Here is a 16,653-nt window from a genome sequence, read left to right as displayed (position 1 = left end):
GAAGTGCAAATCCAACTCCCGCTAGCATTTAAGCCTCCACCACTCACAGAGAGTTCAGACCGAGCCAAAGCTATTACAAACGGCAAATATCCTTATGTTGCCATGTTAGCAAAGCGCTACCTGGCTGTATCTGCTACTACCTCTGTCTCTAGCGAGAGGGTGTTCTCCACAGCAGGAGACATTGCTAGTGCCAGCAGATCTGTCCTTTCGGCAAGCAATGTGGACAAGTTCATCTTTCTTTAAACAACATGAAAATACAATGACAAGCAAGTCCTAATGTCAAACTGGCTGCTTAGGTACTAGTACAGTACAGTTCAAATACAGATTATTTCAGTTCATCGAAATGCTGCACCTTAATGTTTATTTTATTATATTTTGTATTTATTTGAGTGAATACATTATTCACAGTTTAATAATAATAAAAAAAATATATGTTATGTTTTGTGATAATTGTTTCTGCTGTACCGAAAACGTACCGAACCGAACCGTGACCTACAAACCGAGGTACGCACCGAACCGAAATGTTTGTGAACCGTTACACCCCTAATTATCAGTAATCATCTCAAAGTGACAGACACATTGGATTAACCTATGGATTAACCTTCAGCTGCGTTTTTATCGTTTTGATGCCATTGAACACGACTTTTGATCAGAACAACAGCCAAGGTAAGACAATGTCCCGTTTTTGCTCCATAAAGCTACGTGGTGTGATGTCTGGGTTTGCTTCCCCTGCCGAGTTTTGATCGCTCAGTAATGATACTTATATTTCTGAAAACTGTGGATTCTCAGCTTGCTAATCCATATCTTGTTTGTGCAGATCCGATAAGTAATAAGGGTATTTTATCGTGAGTTCTGTGCTAAGTACGTTAGCATCTTTTCGCTCAGGGCTCATTTAGACGCTTCTTGTGAGACTTGTGTTTTGTTTCGGTAAAAACGGTTCATATCGTCAGTTAGCTGAGTTTCTTCCCGTTAAGTGGGTATGAGACATTAATAGGTTTTTAAATGTTAAGAAGACACACTTTCGTGAAAAAAAAAACTCACCTGATCTCAGTGTGGTAGTCCTGGAGTTCCACATTAAGAGTTTCAGGCAGAAATAAGCAGAGAGCTCCAGCTGTGATGGGGACGATGCCATATATCAGCATGGGGATCGTCCAATGATAGACTTCCAGGAGTCTGATCAGAGGAGCGAGGATCCCCGCCACACGAGCACACATGGAGTTCAGACCTACTCCATTCTGCCTAGTATAGATACAAAATGATCTTATAGCAAAAGCAAACATGTCTTTTGAATTGTACCTGAGGGATATGTACCTTACCTTAGAGTGGTAGGGTACAGTTCTGCAGTGTAAATATAGATGATAGAGAAACTTGTAGTGGCGGAAAACTTCCCCACTACTGCGACGGCTGTTGCCACCACAGGAAGATCTGATGGACAATTCATACGTCAGACAGTTGTGACACATTGTGCATGCAAATTAAATCATGTGTGCCAGCTTCACTGTGTATATAATGAAGTTTGCCGGTTTGCCAAATGGTGATACAGTTGATTATGCCGGAATTAGAGACATGGGCTGTATAACCAGGGGTTAAATTGAGCCGGGGCTCATAGGACGAAGCTCTAACGTCATCACCCTCGCACATTTGTCATATGTTTGCAAAAAACGATAAATGTTAAAACATTTCTCGTTCTTAATATCACTATATTTAGGGTCGATATAATTTTACTTTACTTTAAAATAGCAGATCTCTGTGACCGGATATATTTTTCGGCTTGGTGAGCGTGTGTCTCTGCTCTGCAAAATGTATGTGTGTGCATAAAGCTAAAGACTTATGATCGGTCATAATAACACAGAATTTGGTGATGATTCAATAGTTTACAGTGAGATTTACTCACTAACATGCAGCACGCTGTTCAGACGTGTCCCTGACTATTCCCACTCCATTCCCACATACCCCCCTTTCCAGCAGTGTCATCTCAGGCCAACGTTTCCACTGCTAGCTGCCCCTACTGTCCTCCAATGGCATTGGTCATTTTCGGCCACCACAAGAAAGCCCTTCCCTCCGGTACAAACCACACTAGCTCCCCCTTGTGGCTTGGTCGGTCCCCTACAACTATACCCCAACCTATGCGTACTTCAGCTTCCACTTCAATACCGATGGACATCCCGGTCAGAATCACTGACCCGCGGTCCCGTGGTGCGAGAGTGATCAGTCCAGTTGTACACATAATAAAAGCTTCCTGTGCTGATGGTGATACAGTGGCACATCATAATGTATCATATATTTCCTTATCTGAGTCAGCTGAGCCGTATCTGGCCGTGCAACACTCACAGCGTCACAGACTGTATGCAGAAGTATTATTTTAAGCAACACATTAAGTTGACGAAACACTCGAGTCAAATGTAGTTAAAGTCAGATCGTGTTTTAGACGGGGCAGTGATATCATAAACCTGTTAATGTACGCATTCAAACACGTGTTCTGTTCCCAGCTGTGTTCACCTTGCAGGTGCAGCTCTGTGGCTTTGATCCTGGATCAAGTGTTTAAGTCATGGATGTTTAAAGTTTAACTTCTTCATATGTCTAATATTATAGTTGACTTTTCATTCAGGAAGTATGACGCTGCGCTGTCAGTACGCTTCTCCATGTTTTTGATTGGTCGAAGGCTCCAGATACCACCCCTTTCATGTGAACGTGCACCTAACTAGATAGGACACGGCTGGCTTGAGCGATCGAGTTGATATTTTTTTGATTTTTGAGATTTTGATATACTTTATAATCCCCGTGGGGACATTTTTTCTCTGCATTTGACCCATCCTAGTGTTAGGAGCAGTGTGCTGCCATTTTGAACGGCGCCCGGGGAGCAGTGTTGGGAACGGTGCCTTGCTCAGGGACACCTCGGTAGCACTTGGTCTTGCCGGGACTTGAACTGGTGACCTTCCAGTTGCCAAGCCAAGTCCCTATCGACTTCGCCACCACCGCCCCATATAATATATGATAGCCAGCGTTGTAGGACAGTTTAGCGAGAGCGGCTTTGTTTTGGATTAAGTCAACCGGATAACTCAAAACATATCCAGGATAGGTTGAACTAGATTCATAGTACACCCCCCTGGAGGTTGCAGTTTGTTACTGGAGTAATTAGGTTAGAAGAGGGTGTAGCAAGAAGAGTGTAGCAAAGAGATATGTTTGATAAAAATGGGATACAACCTGGTTATCGACAATCTGGTATATTATACACCAATGCAGCTTTCAACACACTCCTATATATTATTCAGAAACTTACCTTTTGGTATAGTGAGTATCCCTAGACAAGCAGCGCCGGCAAACAACAGGACGATTGCTTCACATCTCTTCCTCCCAAAGTGCTGGATGAGGCCCAAACTGCCCCAACGTGCCGGAAACTCCACTAAACCGAAGATGAACTGTGTGAGGTAGATGTTCAGACCGAAGTTCCCGACATTCAGGCTCAGTCCGTAGTACACCAGACTTGTTGCAAACCTAAAAAGAAAGAGTTATCTTCTGGGAGGAATGGCTGGAGATGTGGCAGCAGGTTATGGATGATCGAATACTCACCACAGGTAGCTCATTATCAATGCACGCTTTCTCAGATAGGAAATCCTGAAGAGGTCCAACATGCTTCCTTTGGATGATCCATCATCCAGTAGCTAGAAAAAAAACCATTTTTAGTTATCTTTATTGCAGAGCTTTATTGTATTCGCCAGAGATGCATCTCACCTTGTCCAGCAGATCTTCTGGGACCTTCCTTCCATTCACCTTTGCTGCCTTCCTGATCTCCCTGATCGCCTCCTCCTTCCTTCCCTGGGTGATGAGCCATCGAGCGGACTCTGGAAGAATCCTAATTGATATACATGTCCAAGATCACACATTATAGAGCGGTCAGTTAAGATAAGCTTCTTCAAAGGTCACCTATTATGCATAATCCTCTTCTTCATGTCTCTTCTACATGCGTTCCCTCTGTGTAAAGAGATTCTGAAAGATTCAGGAACAAAGATTCTCTCACTTTTTGTTCTGATCCATTTATATAAAAACCTGTCTGAAAATGAGCAGATTTTGGCCACTTGATGATGTCATAACGATGTTTTGGCTTGTTTAACCATTAGCCAATCACCAACCAAGGTAACCCCACCTTATCACCTGCATCTCCTCCCAGAGCACCATTAGGCGCTTTCACACCGGAGTACTTTTCCCTTTTAGTTCCGATAGTTCCTGGGATTTTGCGTTCACACCAAAAAGAAAACTTAGTTCAGAGAACTTTTTCCCCCCTTTTTAGTCCCTGCTAGAGGTGGTACTTATCTGGGGAGAAAAAAAGTTCCAATTTCTGATTGGCTGGGCGAATTGCTAACCACCCCCTGTACAAATCTGAAAAAATGTTGTCAAGCCGCCATTTTATTTCCTCGCATTATTAGCATTAGCATTATTAGCATTAGCATTAGCCCAGCACACAAACGCAGAGAGACTAACTTATGGCAACACAAAAAAAAACATGGGAGCGGTGGAGATGAGGAGGTGTCGGGGCTTCTGGCGATTTACTCGGAAGGCTTCAGTAGAAGCTGCTGGGAGTCCCAGCAGCTTCTACTGAAGCCAACCGACTACTCAAGTACAAAACCTGAGTACTTCTAATTTTACTCAAGTACAAGACCTGAGTACTTCTACTTTTACTCAAGTACAAGATCTGAGTACTTCTACTTTTACTCAAGTACAAGATCTGAGTACTTCTACTTTTACTCAAGTACAAGATCTGAGTACTTCTACTTTTACTCAAGTACAACATCTGAGTACTATACTTTTATTAAGTACAACATCTGAGTACTTCCACTTCTACTAAAGTACAATATCTGAGTACTTCTACTAAAGTACAAGATCTGACTACTTCTACTCGAGTACAAGATCTGAGTACTTTTACTTATCTGAGTACTTCTACTTTAACTCAAGTACAATATCTGAGTACTTCTACTTTTACTCAAGTACAAGACCTGAGTACTTCTACTTTTACTCAAGTACAAGGTCTGAGTACTTCTACTTTTAAGAACAACATCTGAGTACTTCTACTTTTACTCTAGCACAATATCTATACTTATACCACCTCCATTTATAGCCTATGAAAAAAACTATTAGAAAACGAAGGCTAAAGCTAACGTTAGCAGATAGTGACAATGTATGCTAGCTAGCTAGCTCAACGATTCCTTAATGATATTGTGACAGAAAAACGTTTCAGTTCACATCACGCTCTGCCGCTCCGACAGGGAGCTCTGCTCTGAACACCCCGTTCTAACAGCTGTTCAGAGCTCTGCTCTGAACACCCCGTTCTAACAGCTGTTCACCAGCGGCTCAGTCTGTGCCACAGTGACTCCGCACAGTTAACGAACGCACCGTAGCTAATGTAGCTGACCCTCATCCCGGAGCAGCAGAGTTCAACCGACAGGCAGGAAGACTCGAGCACACAGCTCACGCTTCATATATTAAAAAATAACACCATGCGCGTCATGATGGCACATAACAGCTCGCGACCGCAGATTATTTTGGCGATTAGATAAAATGTAAATTATATTTGACACAACTTTAGTTTTTTGTTTTTTTTAGACTTTTCCAAAACTTTGGGAAAAACATCGTTTTCCATAACTTTTCCAGGGCCTGGAATTTGCATTTTGAATTTCCATGACTTTTCCAGGTTTTCAATGACCGTACGAACCCTGTATATAACTGTTCTGTAGAATACCATTCTGTAGAATACTATAGAATTTGTGACCTATATTCTATAGAATCTGTGGACATTTCTATAGAACTTCTTTGAAGAATACTATAGAATGTTTGCAGATATTCTATAGAATTTACCTATGGATTTTACTATAGATTCTGAAAAATAATCTATAGAAAAATCTATTGATGTTTCTATAGAATTTCTGTAGAATATACTGCAGGATATTGGCAAATATTCTATAGAATTCACCTATGAATTTTACTATAGATTCCACCAAATAATTTATAGAATCCTATAAAAAATTGCTATTGTTTTCTATAAAATTGTTCTGCAGAACTTATAACATTAATTTACGGGAATTGTCCTTAAAGATTTTACAGGAAAAAATTGTAATTTTACAGATGTATCTGCTCTTTTTACAGTCAATAACCTTTAATAAAAGTACAGCACTAATACTTCTACGGGCAAAAAACATAAAATTAAAGTAAAAATACTTTAACTGAAATAAAGTGCAAAAGCAATTAGTATACAGAAATTGTCCTTAAAGATTTTAGAGGAAACTTTCCTCTCTTTTCAAAATCCATTGTCTTAAAATGTTACATTAAAATACCTTAAATAAAGTTCTGATGAGAAAAACAGTTTTTTACATTTTCTTTTATTAGATTTTAGGGCTGTCAAGTTAACGCGTTAATAACGCGTTAATAACGCGTTAACGCAAAAAAAAATTAACGCCACTAATTATTTTAACGCGATTAACGCATGTGTATTTTTTGTCCTCGGCCGCCCCGTAGTTTCAGAGCGCATCGAGTTTATAATACCATCTACAAGCTGATGATGCTGACAGCCCCGCTCCTGCCGCCCGCTTGTGGCAGACCACACTTCCACGCTCACCGGCAGGCACCGACTGGCCATCGGGAGGACCGGGAGGGGGTGTGTGTGTGTGTGTGTGTGTGTGTGTGTGTGTGTGTGTGTGTGTGTGTGTGTGTGTGTGTGTGTGTGTGTGTGTGTGTGTGTGTGTGTGTGTGTGTGTGTGTGTGTGTGTGTGTGTGTGTGTGTGTGTGTGTGTGCGCGCGCGCGCGCGTGTGTGTGTGTGTGTGTGTGTGTGTGTGTGTGTGTGTGTGTGTGTGTGTGTGTGTGTGTGTGTGTGTGTGTGGCCCGAGCGAGCGAGAGAGAGACCTTACGTGCATTACCGTACCGCAGTGTGAACGCGGCTATTGTTGTTGTTAGCATCTGGTGCTAGCTAGCTGCGCTAACGGATATAAGGAGCTGTTTAAATGAAAACAGAGGAGCGCCCTATCCACACAACTGCGCCGAGCACTTGACTTGATGCAGGAAGCAGACAGCGGGACATTGTACGAGAAGTCAGCACACTCATGATTGCAGCAACATGATTGCAGCGTCCAGGCAGCTCCCGTTCGAGCATATGCCTTGAGTTGCACATAGCTCCAACGATCACACTCACTCACACACACACACACACACACACACACACACACACACACACACACACACACACACACACACACACACACACACACACACAGACACACGCACACGCACACACACACCCCCCCCCCCCCCATTTGTATTGTATGAGAGAGGTTCCAGGTTGAATTGAGGCGAATATTTGTAATGTTCAGAGGTTGTTGTGTTTAATATTCATGAGAATATTTGTCATTGTTCAAATGATAATAAACATTAGCATAAAGCATGTTTGTCCACTCATATGTTGATAAGAGTATTAAAAACTTGAAAAATATTCCTCTAAGGTACATTTAGAACAGATAAAAAATGTGCGATTAATTTGCGATTAATCGCGATTAACTATGGACAATCATGCGATTAATCGCGATTAAATATTTTAATCGACTGACAGCCCTATTAGATTTGTATGATCAAACACTAAAATAAATACAGAACCTAAAGTTCTACAGCTAGAATACTGTTATTTTACAGCTTTTTTCTAACATTTTCCAATCAAACAGGTTCAACAAAATGACATCACAAAATGTTCTGTAGGAAACAATTACTCTGAAAACTTAAAATATAAAAATATTTGTAGAATTATACAACCATTAAAGAATACAGCATTTAATATTTAAACATCATACTTATAAACAGTAGAAACAAAAAGTAAGTTGAATTTTTTAAGATTATTTTGAAACATTCTCAACTGAAAATAACAGAAATTGCAAAATGGCGACATATGCTCACATTGTCAATTTGAAGGAGCAGTGTACAGGATTTAGTACGTCTAACAATGGGGATGTAGGTTCCAACCAATGGATAACTTGTTCACTCACCCTCCTATCCCAAGTTTGTAGGATAATGTATATTGGCTGCAAAAAACTTGAGGCCCAATCATGTTTCCTCTGTCCATTCTGCGCTACTAGAGGACAAAAAGATCAGAATTAGAAACGGGTTTATTGCCAGGTAGGTTCACACGTACGGGGAGGTGTCTTACATACAAATAAACAAATGTAAAAACTACACAGATAGCGAACTATATTAAGAAATAGAATGCAATAAATTATAGAATATAAAATATGGGCAGTAAGCAATATTTAAACATTACATGATTTACCATCCTGTGATCTCCATGCAGAGTCTGCGTTGTGGCTGAGGTAAAGTGTTAATTGGGGGGGGCGGGCCTTGTTGAGGTGCCGAGAGGTTCTGGTCCTGATGGAGAGAGGTTCTGGTCCTGATGAGGTGTTGGTCCTGATGGAGAGAGGTTCTGGTCCTGATGGAGAGAGGTTCTGGTCCTGATGGAGAGGTTCTGGTCCTGATGGAGAGAGGTTCTGGTCCTGATGGAGAGGTTCTGGTCCTGATGGAGAGAGGTTTTGGTCCTGATGGAGAGGTTCTGGTCCTGATGGAGAGGGGTTCTGGTCCTGATGGAGAGGTTCTGGTCCTGATGGAGAGAGGTTTTGGTCCTGATGGAGAGGTTCTGGTCCTGATGGAGAGAGATGTTGGTCCCGATGGAGAGGTTCTGGTCCTGATGGAGAGAGGTTCTGGTCCTGATGGAGAGGTTCTGGTCCTGATGGAGAGAGGTTTTGGTCCTGATGGAGAGGTTCTGGTCCTGATGGAGAGAGGTTCTGGTCCTGATGGAGAGGTTCTGGTCCTGATGGAGAGAGGTTTTGGTCCTGATGGAGAGGTTCTGGTCCTGATGGAGAGGGGTTCTGGTCCTGATGGAGAGGTTCTGGTCCTGATGGAGAGAGGTTTTGGTCCTGATGGAGAGGTTCTGGTCCTGATGGAGAGAGATGTTGGTCCCGATGGAGAGGTTCTGGTCCTGATGGAGAGAGGTTCTGGTCCTGATGGAGAGGTTCTGGTCCTGATGGAGAGAGGTTTTGGTCCTGATGGAGAGGTTCTGGTCCTGATGGAGAGGGGTTCTGGTCCTGATGGAGAGGTTCTGGTCCTGATGGAGAGAGGTTTTGGTCCTGATGGAGAGGTTCTGGTCCTGATGGAGAGAGATGTTGGTCCCGATGGAGAGGTTCTGGTCCTGATGGAGAGGTTCTGGTCCTGATGGAGAGAGGTTTTGGTCCTGATGGAGAGGTTTTGGTCCTGATGGAGAGAGGTTCTGGTCCTGATGGAGAGAGGTTTTGGTCCCGATGGAGAGAGGTTTTGGTCCCGATGAAGAGGTTCTGGTCCTGATGGAGAGGTTTTGGTCCTGATGGAGCGCAGCCTCTAGCCAGAGGGTTGTGTTGAAGGCAGAGCTGAAGTCCACAACTATTAGTAAACCATAATGATGGATGTTATTATCAGCAGCTGCCAATAGATCCCCTAACTCTTGTATGATGGACCTTTGACACACACACACACACACACACACACACACACACACACACACACACACACACACAGAGCATCCCAAGGGCATTGATTATTTCATAAGTTTAGAAGGGGGGAACATAGTCTAACAACAGTTAGCTTTTGTTAATTTTACCTCAAGCCAAACTTGTGAGACTTGTTTCTGAAATCCCTTTCTCTTAAAGTCAATATATAAAAAATAAAACAATGGAGGTGACCCTAAAACTAACCACTGGATTGCTTGTCTATCATGACCTAGTCCATAAGTGAGGTAAGGGTGGGAACAATCAAACGCACCCTCCCAGGCACTGCGTGTTAGCGAAGTACAACTGGGATTTCGAAGAGGAAGATATGCTTGGTCAATTCTTAATAAAAAATAAAAACCAACAAATTGAGCACTTGAGTTTTCATTAGCAGCGCCTAGCTACAGCTGCGGAGCTTCGGTCAATACCACTAACAGTCTATTTCCTTAAAATGGTACATATCGATGAATCTATATTTTCATCTTCAGGTGATGAAATCTGTACAATAAGATTCGAGTATTTTGTAATCCAGTGAGGAAATTCAAGACCAGTAAATATTGATTGATTAAACACTAAATAAAATGTTAGTGTTTTCTTCAAACTCAGACTCTCTGCTGCGGCTGTACCTCAAAGACAAAACAATTGTCTGATGATCTTTGTTGAACAAGGTCTGATTGTCCTGTACATGTACAATGTGGGGTATTTTTAAATACTTTACTAAACCACATTCAATACTATGTTAGACACAAGTTAGTTATTACTCACATATCAAAGTCTTTTCATCTGCAAGATTGAAGAATAGCTGGGTGCTGCCTGGAGAGACTGATGAGGGACACAGGCTGGCGTCAGCAGCTTTCCACACAAAGCCATCACATCTTCTCTTCCATAGTCCTCACTGTCCACTGGTACAGCTGTCATGTTAACCCTTTGTTACACAACATACAACCAACATGTGTCAAAAGTGACCCGAATTAGTTTTAATTGTAAATATCTTTGCAATAAATTACTTTAACCATTCAGGATTCCAGGTATTCCTCAATTAACCTGTTTTGGATCAACACCAATTTTTATTTTTCCCTTTCTTACCTTTTGAATAAAAATCATGTTTGTATCACTACACTTCTAAGGGACAACATGGGTCAAACATTACCCTTATTTTGCTATGTTATTTCATGCATGTGTTTCTTTACTATACATTTTCAAAAATGATTAATTTTAGCAGTGATTTGGACCAAGCATGTATGATGTAGTAATACAAAAAGTATTTTAGTTCACACAGTGTGACATTAGCTAGTCATGTTAGCTTGTAATATATAGAGCAGAGCTAACTATCAAGTTAGCCGAACGTTAGCGGTTAGCTGTTTATGCTATGCTAGCTGTTACTGAACATTAACAAACTAGATTCCGCTGAAAGAAAACTGTGAAACTTTACATTAAACTTGGCGACAACACTGTGACACCCCGCTGCATGTTTATGTGTAATTCTCCCGTGTTGGAGACGAGAGGGTGGGGGGCAGCACTGCAATAAGCTGTAAACTAACGTTAGCAGCCACCTGTTAAGCCAGGTTTCGGGCACAACATCTTGCAAAAAACAGCATCTCAGGGCTTCTTAACATTTAACAACCTATTAATGATGCATACCAACTTAACGGGAAGAAACTCAGCTAACTAGAAGAAGAAACGTAACCTTAAATAAAAAATAACATTCACAAACTAAGGATTATCTAAATACATATGTTACTCCATTACAGTTGCAGGACTCACCAGATCTCAAGTCTTCTGTTCTTTGTTGACGTCCCGATGCTCATATTTAACGTGTAGATGTAAAACGATCCCGATATTAATCAATAAACTCCTGCAGCAGACATACAGACAGCTGTAGCTCGCAGGAGGAGACCTGCTCAAACTGACGTGGATGTTTCAAATGTGAACGACAGGCGCGGACAGTTCTCATTGGCAGGTTTCTTCGATTACGTTTATATTAACCAATCAGGAGTGTTGTGGACTCATTCCAAACATGTCTGACTTGTCTGCCGTGTTTTGGCTGAATTCTATTTCAAGTGCCGTAGCTCTGGCTGTCGGCCAGAATCCGAAAACCATACATTATACTGTACAACTAAGGCTTATTACTGTATATTGACCAATGAAAAAAAAAGAACAGCAACATAAATAAAACAAGGATAACTGTGACTTATTGTTGAGTAAATAACAGTGTGTGTTTTAAACCTTGGTCCTCCCTGCAGAAATGTCTCCACTTTCTATGATTTAAATTTTTTTTAATGATATTGTCAACTGTAGATGTTTACAATATAGTAAGTTAGGAATGTAATGAGAACATATTTATTTACTTTTGTTTCAACATTGGATATTTTGTGTTTGTGGTGGATTCAATCGAATATTGAGAAAATTATTTATGTAAAAAGGTTTTAATTACATTTTAAGTTTTTTTTATTTGACGCTTTTTTTTACAGTTTTATGATTACCTTAAAATTACAAAGAACGTCTTAAAGTCTTATAATAGTAATACACTTTTATATTACGAGTTACATATTTAATTACAGATAATACTTTTTATTTTACGTACATCTGCATATATTTTCTGAAAGTGCAAAAATACTGTAAATATTATATAGTAAATTTACTGTAAAAAAAAAGGAAATAAACGTTATTTGTGGTTATTGTCAAAATACTTAAAATAATGTTTTGGGTTGTTAATTTATAGTTAATATCTGCCATTTTACAGGATTTTGCAAGTTATTTAAAAAAACATGATAATTACTATAAACATTTACAGTTATTTCCTGTAAAATTACGATCTTTTTTTACAGTGTATAATAGACTGCAAAACAGAGTAGAGTACTGCAGACTCCAATGAGTTGTTTATAACAGACTCACACTAACAATAGATATTGTTATATGTCACTTAGCTTTAATCTCCAGTTGTACCAGATAATTAGTTACATAACAAAAGTGATCAACGTATACGTACAGATGCAGTCACAGAAATTCTGGAGCATTTACATCAGAATACAAGGACAGTGACATTCATTCAGTTTAGAGTTCCATTCCAATATGTTGTATGGTTGTATATGGTTATGTATAGGTTACATAATTTAATTGGGCACATAATCCAGTATACAGTTGGAAAGATTTCAAAGGGATCTACCCGTACAGCTTTTGCAAAGCAGCTCAGTTCCACAAAATGATGTAGATTACTATGATTTTCTCTATTCCAATTTAAAGACGAGTTTTATATCATTCTATAGAATTCTATAGAATTTGGTGTAGCATATCAGAGAGAAAATGTCATGCATGTTTTCTTTGAATGCTATAGATTTCTACAAATGTCCATAGATTTCTATAAATGTCTACAGATATGTCATGAGTCGGTTCTGTCCTATAGAATTCTTTAGATGTTATAGTTTTAATTATAGAAGTTTATAGAAAAGTACACATTTATAGTATTCTACAGAATGATCTAGAGATGTATATAGTATTGTATATAATTCTTTAGCATGGCTTACAAATACGACTATGTTCTATAACATGCTATAGATTTCTACAAGATTCTATAGGATTCTATAGGATGTTATAGATTTCTTTGCTACAAACCCTGAAGTCAATATGGAGCAATACATCACTTTATTTTTCCTTTGTAATGATCCCCATTGTCTTCATTTGCTTTTTGGAACATCTGTACTGTTTTGTATTGATTATTACTGTTCTTACTTCTTGTCATTTGGGGACCTTTAAGATTAGCATGTTTAACATTGGTGTTGTCTCACCAGTAAAAGATTCCCAGGACAAGGACCAGAGGACAGAAGAGCACCAGCTGCAGGATCCTCCAATCACGGATCAGATAGGCAATGCCCGACAACATCATCAGTCCAAGGGGGTTGGACGAGTGGCAGATGATGGTGCAGAGAGCAAACTTTGAGGAGTCACTCCACTCTCCACCTTCAAAGCAGAAAGTAGACAGTTATCAGCTGATAGAGACCCAGACAGAAGCTTCAGTGGGGAACAGTAGACCTACCTATGACAAATAAATTAGCCATAATGCCTGAAACGGCGATGCCATCTAGGAACTTCAGAACAATATAAACATAGATGTTGGGTGAGAAACTAATGCCGACACCAAACAACATGAGGAGAAAGATGGAAAGCAGGACTACGAAGCGGCGACCAAACCTACGGAGAGAAGAGAAGCACTGTTGAAGATGCAGTTAATCTGTCACTAGTATAAGTTTAGCACCATTTAAATCAGTTCAGGTTCATTAATATCTAGTTCTTGTAGTAAAGATGGGAGTTATTGAGCACCTGTCAGACATCGGCCCAAACACCAGTGCTCCAACCAGGAGACCGGCCATGTAGATGGACTGAGACGCTGCAATCAAACCACTCCGGTCACAGATTATGTTGAACTAAGAACAGAAAGGATGGAGAAAGAAGTAAGACCAAAGAAAACAACAAATTCAGTTTTTCTCAGGCATTATTAAATATATATGTTCAACTACTGAAGACCTATCTTTTTGGATTTTATTTCTATTTGAAATGTGTGTGCGATGTGTTCTGTTATTATGTTTGTTCCTTTCAGGACTCCATGTGGTCTGTGTTTTGTTTTTAGGTTGACCTTAAATATGTCTGCCTCATGTTGTTATTTGTATTCATGTTTCTGTGGTCTTAATTTGAACTTTTATTCTTACTTGTGAAGCACTTTGTGAATTATATTTCTGTGAAAGGTGCTATAACAAATAAACGTATTATTATTATTATTATTATTATAATTTGAGAAGATCAAGAACTGAAAATTGCAATTGGTTAAAACTAAAGGTTTTCAGGTTTTCAAACCAACAAACTGTTGCTGCTAAGGTTGTGCATCAGATGATAAAAATCAATCCTACACTGTAATTCAAATGAGTTAGCATTGAGTACTTTGTTTTAAAGGTTGAATTCGGTTGTCTCAGTGGGGCATGATCTACCAATGATGGCTCAGTCAAATGAATGGAGAGAAAATAACTCTGGATTTGGCTTTTAGGACATTTTACAACGACCTCAATTCTTAAATAAGTCGTTAAAAGTGTTGGTACTTGGTAGCTTATTCGAATATGTATTGAGAAATATACATAGGCTGATATACAGCAGTCTCCCTCCAATGCAAGTCAATGTGAAAAAGTATTTTTTAATATGCCGGCACTCTTTTTGGGGGCTTGACTACAACAAGGTTACAATTGCAAATAAATGCAACAGCTGCCACAACTATCAAAATGTAGAAAAGCAACCCAGCAAGAAGTAAGAATGACTTAATTTCGATGATTACATTTCTAACTGATGTATAAAATGATCTCTTACCTCTGTCACAATGCTTGATGCCCCTTCAGGTGCCTCAAAATCCGACCCATGAATGCATCCTGTAGTCTTGTTGATGCCGTACGCTATAATGGTTTCCAAATCCAAATCCACAGGTGTGAACATCTCACAGCTTTCAAAGCCTCCATCCTTGTTCAGTGGGAGGGTGAGATTTCTTTGTTGTTCCTCCGTCAGGTTGGGTCCTCGCTCCAGGATCCAGTCGGTGTTGCAGTGATGTGGGAATTTCAGTCCTACAAACACCTGACCAATCACATCGAAAGCTGTGAACAGCCTGGGGATGCATAACACCGCCACCAGACGTTTCTGAAACAAACCAAACTCCCCGATCTCCTTCAGAATCTCCCCAAAGCTGCTCATTTTGATGTCTGGATAAATTTGCCGTGGTGCCACATTCAAAGTGCAGAGTGAGTGATGGATGTGCCAATCTGAAGGTGCTATACCTCAAGGAAGTTGGCAAAAGGTGCCCACTAACTAATATTTAACCATGGACATAAGATTCGTACGATGGACTTAAGACATAACAATAAAGCTTGCACTTTAATAACCTGCCCATGCCAAGAGGTTATATGATGACTTAATGGAACTATTCATATCTTAAACTGCACTGTAACTTTTATTCATGTATTTTTTCTTTTAAAGTTTATTTTATTATCTTTGCTTTTTAACTGCCATTTTCTTAATGTCTTTCATTTTTGTAAAGCACTTTGAATTGTCTTGTGTTGAAAGGTGTTATGGATACTACTCTCATCAATGATATGCGAGCGTTCACACACTGAAGTTGTATAAACGTAGCCGGCCAATCAGGGCGAGCCTACCTGAATGCACGTGCAGGCTCATAGTATATAAGGCAGCTACGCCTCCTGACTGTCATCCTGACGACAGGGCGTTTATCCATCGAGCCTGTGTGAGATAGAACAGTGGGTTACCTATTGCAACCCTAGTCCTATAAGCACAGGCGGAGCCCTCTACCTAGGAGCCCAGTCTTTCCTATGCCGCTCGCTGAAGAGGGTGTAGGATGACAGTCAGGAGTCGTAGCTACCTTATATACTGTGAGTCTGCGCGCGCATTCAGGTAGGCTCGCCCTGATTGGCCAGCTACGTTTATACAACTTCAGTGTGTGAACGCTCACGTATCATTGATGAGAGTAGTTCCCATAGCGTCCAGTAGAGGGCTCTGCCTGTGCTTATAGGAATAGGGTTACAATACGTAACCCACCGTTTTGACCATGTCCCCTATGGGGCTCTGTAGAAAAGTGTGTTATTGTGTTGGGTATATGTATATGTATATCCCAAAGAAAACACACCACCTGTTAAAGCTGGGATAAATAAAATACAATAAGCAATCACACAGTTACAATGCATGTAGCTTCACCTCTTAACCTGTGTCCAGTGTCAAAGTACAGTATCATTTATTCATCCACATATATATTGTTCACCCAGTTAGATACGGTGGATGATTTCACAATAATAACTAAGGACAATATGAGTGGACCTTTAGAGTTTGGATGAAAAATATGTGGGATTTAATTTGAGTGTGGTAAATATAAATAATATTCAATCATAAAAAGAATATTATGATTACATGTGTGTTGATGTCACCAATAGCTGTGTTTGCTTCCCTTTATTCTTGATAAATGTCCCAGTTATCAAACAGTCTACACACTTCTGTAAAACATTTTTATTTGCAACAACAAATAATACAATTATGTTTAAATAAATGGTCAACAGGTCAGAAAAGGAACTG

General features: G+C 40.0%; 1 protein-coding gene across 1 annotated transcript; it reads right to left on the bottom strand.

The window, feature by feature from the left end:
- Nucleotides 1–1,037: 1,037 nt before the first annotated feature.
- Nucleotides 1,038–15,267, bottom strand: LOC117466033 (solute carrier family 22 member 13-like). Its single transcript, XM_034109159.1, has 9 exons — nucleotides 14,893–15,267; nucleotides 13,861–13,964; nucleotides 13,577–13,731; nucleotides 13,329–13,500; nucleotides 3,733–3,853; nucleotides 3,571–3,662; nucleotides 3,281–3,495; nucleotides 1,317–1,425; nucleotides 1,038–1,239 (listed from the first exon to the last, which is right to left on the bottom strand). Exons 1-9 carry the CDS (start codon nucleotides 15,265–15,267, stop codon nucleotides 1,038–1,040), a joined length of 1,545 nt encoding a protein of 514 aa, XP_033965050.1.
- Between the last annotated feature and the right edge of the window lie 1,386 nt (nucleotides 15,268–16,653).

Source organism: Pseudochaenichthys georgianus, chromosome 20 (genome assembly GCF_902827115.2).
Source record: "Pseudochaenichthys georgianus chromosome 20, fPseGeo1.2, whole genome shotgun sequence".
NCBI lineage: Eukaryota > Metazoa > Chordata > Actinopteri > Perciformes > Channichthyidae > Pseudochaenichthys > Pseudochaenichthys georgianus.
Note: the sequence above shows the minus strand (reverse complement) of the source record. Positions and strands in the feature narration are given on the sequence as shown.

What these genes read in the sequence shown, in the direction of transcription:
- LOC117466033 (XM_034109159.1), bottom strand. Translation starts at nt 15,267, where the DNA reads ATGAGCAGCTTTGGGGAGATTCTGAAGGAGATCGGGGAGTTTGGTTTG. An exon ending in GGCTAATTTATTTGTCATAG is followed by an intron (nt 13,501 to 13,576) that starts GTAGGTCTACTG and finishes TCTGCTTTGAAG; the next exon opens with GTGGAGAGTGGAGTGACTCC. An exon ending in GTCCTGGGAATCTTTTACTG is followed by an intron (nt 3,854 to 13,328) that starts GTGAGACAACAC and finishes TATATCAATTAG; the next exon opens with GATTCTTCCAGAGTCCGCTC.